Source organism: Trachurus trachurus, assembly GCF_905171665.1.
Source record: "Trachurus trachurus genome assembly, chromosome: 11".
NCBI lineage: Eukaryota > Metazoa > Chordata > Actinopteri > Carangiformes > Carangidae > Trachurus > Trachurus trachurus.
Genome location: NC_139904.1, coordinates 766,350 through 773,162, shown reverse-complemented (window position 1 = coordinate 773,162; position 6,813 = coordinate 766,350). Strand labels below are relative to the sequence as shown.

General features: G+C 38.5%; 1 protein-coding gene across 1 annotated transcript; it reads left to right on the top strand.

Moving 5' to 3' along the window:
- Positions 1–3,026: 3,026 nt before the first annotated feature.
- LOC310993409 (class I histocompatibility antigen, F10 alpha chain-like) lies at positions 3,027–6,813 on the top strand (the record flags this gene model as incomplete). The annotated part of the gene is made up of 4 exons (XM_083981753.1): positions 3,027–3,108; positions 4,839–5,105; positions 5,598–5,876; positions 6,470–6,813. The coding sequence occupies exons 1-4, from the start codon at positions 3,057–3,059 to the stop codon at positions 6,811–6,813; spliced, it is 942 nt and encodes a 313-aa protein (XP_083837879.1). The 5' UTR covers positions 3,027–3,056.

Genomic DNA, 6,813 nt, shown 5'->3' with positions numbered 1-6,813 from the left:
AAGTCTTGATGTAGTTTCTAAGTTTATTTATGTCCAGTTAAAACCTCTTCTAGTTTCTGAGGCTGCAGATTTAAACTGTACCAACATGAGTCAAATGGTGGCGCTGTTCACAACTTCCTGCTCTGCTGCAAGAACATTTAACATCATTGACTAATAGTTTTGAATAATTATTAACTGAGGCCTGGGCTGGGTGCAGTTAGATCATAATAATAGAGCACATGATTGCACATGAACATTCAGTTGAAGTAATGAATCTGTTAGTTAGTTCACAGAGGAAGAATTTAGAAATAATGACATCATGAAAATCTGGTTTCACTCAATGAGGAAGTACTGTAGTATAATATAGCCTAATAGTGTTTTAATTTAGGAAAGAAAGTTAAAATGTGCCAGAGAGTTAATTCAGTGTATCATGCAACTTGTGTTTCATTACCGGTCACATTTGTAGCAAAACCTCTTTAGAACAAAACAGATCAATGTAATAATTTAACGTGGTAACAAATATTAATAGACAAAAAACATCAGAAACTCACATCAGATAAACTCAGAGTCTTGATTCAGTCAAACCTGAACAGATGTGAAAACAGCTGCAGATACACGTCCACACATCTGCTCAGAAACCAGAAGAAGAAGATGTGATGTGTTTTCTTATTATAATATAAATGTGTCTGTGTAGACGTCACTACAGCAGCTCCTGCAGTTCACTGTGTTTTACATGAATGAAGTGAATCTGAAAACACAGTAAAGAACAATCAGGTCGGTGTTGACGTCAGGGAGACCCACCGTGTCTCTGTCAACCAAACCTTGGTTCAGTTATTATGGTCTGGCCCACACACACAACAACACCAGACACTCTGGAGCTTTATCACTGATCATATTTACCCCCAGTTTCATTTATGCTGGAAAAATGTTTTGTTTGGCTACACTGAATATGATTTAAAAAACTAAATTCTACTAACTAAATTTGTTAATAATTTTATCCAAATGTTACATACATAAATCTAAATGTTGTGGTAAGAAGCCAAACTTCCTGGAACTGTCTGCATGTTGGTCAGTATATCTCCTCCCTCTGTAAAAAAAGCTGTTAAAACGTCTGATCTCTGTAAACTTTACTAAATATTTATTTATGTTTATGTTTTTTGTCAACCCCGGCTGGCGTATTTATGATGGTTTGGTTGTGTATTAATGTTGTATACACTTATTTCATCTCTAACTGTATTCAGTCTTGTGTATCTACTCTTTTTGTCAATAAAGATGTTAAAAAAAAACTCTTGTTTTCATTTGAGAGTCAAACACTGAAGTAAATCACTGCTTCATGTTCACTGTCCTGCAGCGACTGCCAGGTGTTGTTGTGTGTCTGCCATTTCATAACAACAAACTAAGGAAGTCACAAAATGGCAGCGCTCATGACGGCTTGTGTTTGTGTTGAGTGGGTGTGACACTGTATCAATAATGAAACATTACTAAACCACAGAGCTGCAGAAATCCTCTCTACAACAACAGCTCAGTTCAGTTACTGTTGTTATTCTGCTGGAAGAACATTTATTACACAAACAGAGACTTTATCACATCGCACAAACAGGAGGACACACAACACACAAGTTTTAATCCAGACATCAGAAGCTTCACTGAGATGAAACCAGTTCTGCAGCTTTCACTTTGAATTCATAACAAGAGCAGAAGGAAACAGATCATATCAACATGTACCAATGCACCAACCTCACATTAAAAGCTATAGAGAACATGTCATATTGTATTATATATCACTGTCATATCAGTTCAAGTCCACAATATCCAATATTCCACAAAAAACTATGATTAGAGAAGAGCAAATGTGCAGTGTCTTGCAGCATTTTCATTTTGTAATGGGATATTTCAACATTACAACATACAACAACTTACTGAAGAACTTCTTCCACCACTGATGTTCAGTTGTCATATTTCTCCATTTCAGTGTTTTAGTTTTGTGTGTTGAAGAGCTGAGAGCTGTGTTGTCCTGTTCCTTACATGCAGGCCAGGGCTCATAGAGACTTCAGCATATATGACAATATGCAATGGACCAACTGCTTGATTGTCCTCCTGCATAGTGTCTTCAGGTGAAATGACTCTAAATCATGAATCATGGTAACTTTGATTACCCCTCCAGGATCTCATGTAGTGACCTAACTACAGTGGTAAACACTATTATTTCAATGTGCATCATTTACTCCAGACAAATAACATTTGATTTCCAGTATTGACTTAAAAGGATTTTCATCTGATTTTTAAGATGATCAATGCCCAATATTCCAAAAATGTAGCTTATAACCCTTTTTTAATGTCGCCATATTACCATTTTCAAACCATTTATATTATTATAGCCTACGGGTTTACCTCACTGCTGTCCTTTTTCTTTGACCCCATCATTACTCTGTTTTTGGCCCATTATTGCCCTGTCAGTGAATTGCAGGCTCATATTTCCAAGATAAACCCTTTATTAATACCAAACCAACAACAGTTATTAGTAAGGCACCACTGAGCAGAGTCCAAGGACAACCATCAGGTTAGATAGGCTATTACTAATAAATGTGAAGCAATTTTCTTCTCAGAACTGTTGTAGTTGTATCATAAACAGGGAAGTCCAATTGACTAAAGTGAAGTGAGACTACAGTTTGCATAAGTGAAGTTGATTTTTTTTAACAGCGGTCTGTCTCTCTTTGGTGTGGCACTTTGCACACGGTCCCTTGCTCACACCTGTCGTATCCGGGACACGGTCACCGCCGGGCAGCCTGAAGTCAAACCTGTGTCATTCATCTGCTAACTGATTAGAAAACGTGTGTGATTTTAATGTATCTAATGATAATAATATAGAAGCTCGTTGTCCTCCTCGCTGCAGTTGGACCTGGTCACTGTGTGGTTTCTGGAGTAAGTTCGGTATGAAGGAAGTTTCGATTTGTGTGAATCTTTTCAACTTGGACCAAAGCGACACAGCTGGTTGCGTTTGGACGTCTGTCGCGGTTCTGGAGATGGACACAGTGAAACAGACTCTGTTGAAGATGTAGTAGATCATCCTGGTAACGATGAAGGCTGTGATCTTTTTGTTTTTTCTGGGAATTGACACAGCGACGACAGGTGAGTCCAACGCTTTGAAGCCGACGGACAAGTCGTCTGTGGACTTCAGGCAGATAGGCTACAGTTTAGGAGTAGAGGCCCCAAACTAGGGTTGTGGAAAAAGCAGCATGGTGGTTTAATGTGGTATTATTGTATTGATCCAAGGATGCTAAGTGTCAGTCTTCTGGTTCTTGTATCAGAGTACCTTTTTTGATTGCATTGGTCAGTCTGCATGATTTAGCATAAAGAAAATAATATCTCAGTGAGATAAACAGACTGAGAACTTCTGTCTAGATGTTTTTGAAGTGTTTCATTCACAAAATTTGCAGTTGCTAAAAGGTAATTCATTGCATCACAAAGTATTCTTGCAATACTCTGGATATTGCATATCCAATCCACAGTAAACATGATTTGATTTGATATTGTGACAAGACTTTATTTATTTCTTTATTTTTATTTCTTTTATTTATAAGTATCATGATAATATCATACATTATGGGGCCTTCACACCTCTAGTGCAGGTCGGACAGGTCAACACCAGTTTATTTATGAATATGGTCCGACTCACTCTTTGAATACTTCTGTCTTGGGGTAATCTGAATTGTCAACCTTGCTTTTTGTCCTGAATCTATCATAAATAAATCGTTGTATGTTTTCATGGCCCATTTAATACAGGATTATTCTAAAAAGACATCCATTTCACCTTCTGAGGTCCCGTCAGAGCCTTTTTTTTTTTTTTTTTACAGTCTATGGTCAGAGCCCAGAACTTATTTCAGCAGTGATGGTGAGGAGATGTCTGGATCAGGGTCAGTCTGATAAATTATATAAACTTCCTCCTGAACCTTGTGCAAGTCTCATCAGCAGAATCACATCACTTACATTGAAGATTGAGTTATTAATGAGGAAACCAGTACATTCATATAGGCTCCATAGGGAACATGATGATGAAAATAAACATAGCATCAGTGTTACGTATAAACCAAGACCATAACTGCTATATAGTATAACTGACAACAAACAATACTGTCTAAACATTAAGAACATCAAATTAAATTGTGGTGTTTCATATGGGAGGAGCTCCAGTTCACACCTACTGGCTCTGGAAGACGTTTTACTCATTCCACCCCGCTGACCAGACAACAGTTTTTATCCCATCAGACTAAACGCTGCACTGAATAACAAAACAAAATAACAACTGTACACTGTGAGTGTGATGTTGTTGTGATGCCATGTAAAGCCCTTTGAGACAAACTGTTTGTAAAAACGGGCTATACAAATAAAATTGCCTTGTCTTGCCTTTATTGTTGGTGCAAAACCCGATACGCTATTATTTATTTATTCCTTTTGGTGTGTGGATGTGCAATAGTGTGTGTGAATGCTTTTCTCATTTTTTTATCTTACCGTTACCGCCTTATTGCGGAGACCTCCTTTTTAACAGTTTAATATAATTTTGTTGTGTATTCTTTGGTTGGATATAGATTCAATGACAATAAGGGAACCTTAAAGCAACATTGCGGAGTTTATCGGCCTTAAAATAATGTTTCCAGACTCATTGCAATGGTAGAAAAATGGTTAATAGGATGGGATAGGAATAGGATAATAGCCACCGCCGCCGCAGAAACTCCGCAATGTTGCTTTAACATTGTATTTTATGGTCTGATGTTGTTTTAATAGTGTGTGTTTAACTGTATTCCTCAGAGAGAATTAATTGCATTTCATTTCATCTGATATCATTCTTAACTGTTCAACAGTGACTCACTCTCTGAAGTATTTCTACACTGCTTCTTCTGGAGTCCCAAACTTCCCAGAGTTTGTGGTTGTTGGTCTGGTTGATGATGTTCAGATGGTCATCTACGACAGCAACACAAGACGAGCTGAACCCAAACAGGACTGGATGGAGAAAGTCACAGCAGATGATCCACAGTACTGGGAGAGCCAGACTGCAGGGCTTCAGGGAGCTCAGCAGGTCTTCAAAGAGAATATTGATACAGTAAAACAGCGCTTTGGTCAAACTGGAGGTTTGTTTATGTTCTACTTCTTACTGGTAAATGTGTTTACATTGTCTTTGTTATTGAGAAAGCAAACAGTTGTACTGTAACATAACACACATCTACAGATTGAATAGACAATACTGAAGAACAGACAGAAACCTCAACAACCCAGTTTTCCATCTGCTGACAACGTTTAATTCAAAGTCTTTTCTTCATTCACACACAGACCAAACTGAAACACACACATCACTGTTTTACTCTGGTGATGTATTGTTCCACATCCTGTAATGAACTGGGATCTTTGACACTGATCATTAGCACATTGCCTCCACTTGATTAGATTATATATACAGTATATGTGTGTGTGTATATAATCTAATCAAGTCAGATTATTTTAAAGCCAGTAGCAGCAGTTTGGATTGTGATTTTTGTGTCTGTGGTAACAGTATAAACTCATCTGTTACCTCCAGACTGCAGGATCTCACCCTGGTTTTATTGTTGTCTCTGTCTCTGTCTCAGGTGTCCATATTGTACAGTTAATGTACGGATGTGAGTGGGACGATGAGACTGGAGAAGTTACTGGTTTTCATCAGTATGGTTATGATGGAGAAGACTTCTTAGCCTTTGACCTGAAGACAAAGACATGGCTCGCTGCTAAACCACAGGCTGTCATCACCAGACATAAGTGGGATCATGACAGAGCTCTTTCAGCACGGAAGAAGAACTACCTGACCCAGATTTGTCCTGAGTGGTTGAAGAAGTACGTGGAGTATGGGAGGAGCTCTCTGATGAAAACAGGTAGAGTCACATGACCTGATGTAGGTTTTAATGTTCATTATGTCTGTTGCTTAATTGGTTGCTATGAGAGACCACTGGTCTATATAGTAGGCCTACCACTAGAGGAGCTGAAGATAAAGGTCAGGACCAGTTAGTGAGTCGACCATGTGATCCATCTCTTCTGTGTTGTGTTGGCAATACTATCAGTTAAATAAATGTAAGAGATTGCCGTTTCATTTAATTATAAAAATGAACCAGTATGTGATCCTGACTGGCTGCTCAGTGGTTACAAGCTCTGTTATTATCAGATATTGGTTCTACAGTGTCATAGTTTTTTGTTTAGATTTCAACAGTGCTGAAAAAAATACCATCATGATGTAAAACACACTGAGCATGTCTATCATCATAATGATCACAAAGATACAAGGAATGATGAGATACTTCTTCCCTTGTTAAAGAAACACATGTTTTTTCTGAAATCACCGAGAGAATACTTCATATTCTGATTATTGGCGTATTTGATTTTTTCTGTTCTGTTCTGTTTCTTAATGTTTAAATACTGAGTGATGTTTCATGACCGAATCTATTTGCATGGTACAATGCTCCCTCTCCAGCCCCCCCCTCAGTGTCTCTCCTCCAGAAGACTCCCTCCTCTCCAGTCAGCTGCCACGCTACAGGTTTCTACCCAAACAAAGCTGTCATGTTCTGGAGGAAGAATGGAGAGGAGCTTCATGAGGACGTGGACCAAGGAGAGATCCTCCCCAACCATGATGGCTCCTTCCAGATGACTGTTAACTTGAGCATCTCATCAGTCAATCCAGAAGACTGGAGGAGCTACGACTGTGTGTTTCAGCTCTTTGGACTGAAGAAAGACATCGTCACCAAACTGGACTCTAGACTAGTTGTCACCAACAGGAACAGATCTGGAGGTGATGGAGGTAAGAAACACATTAAGTAG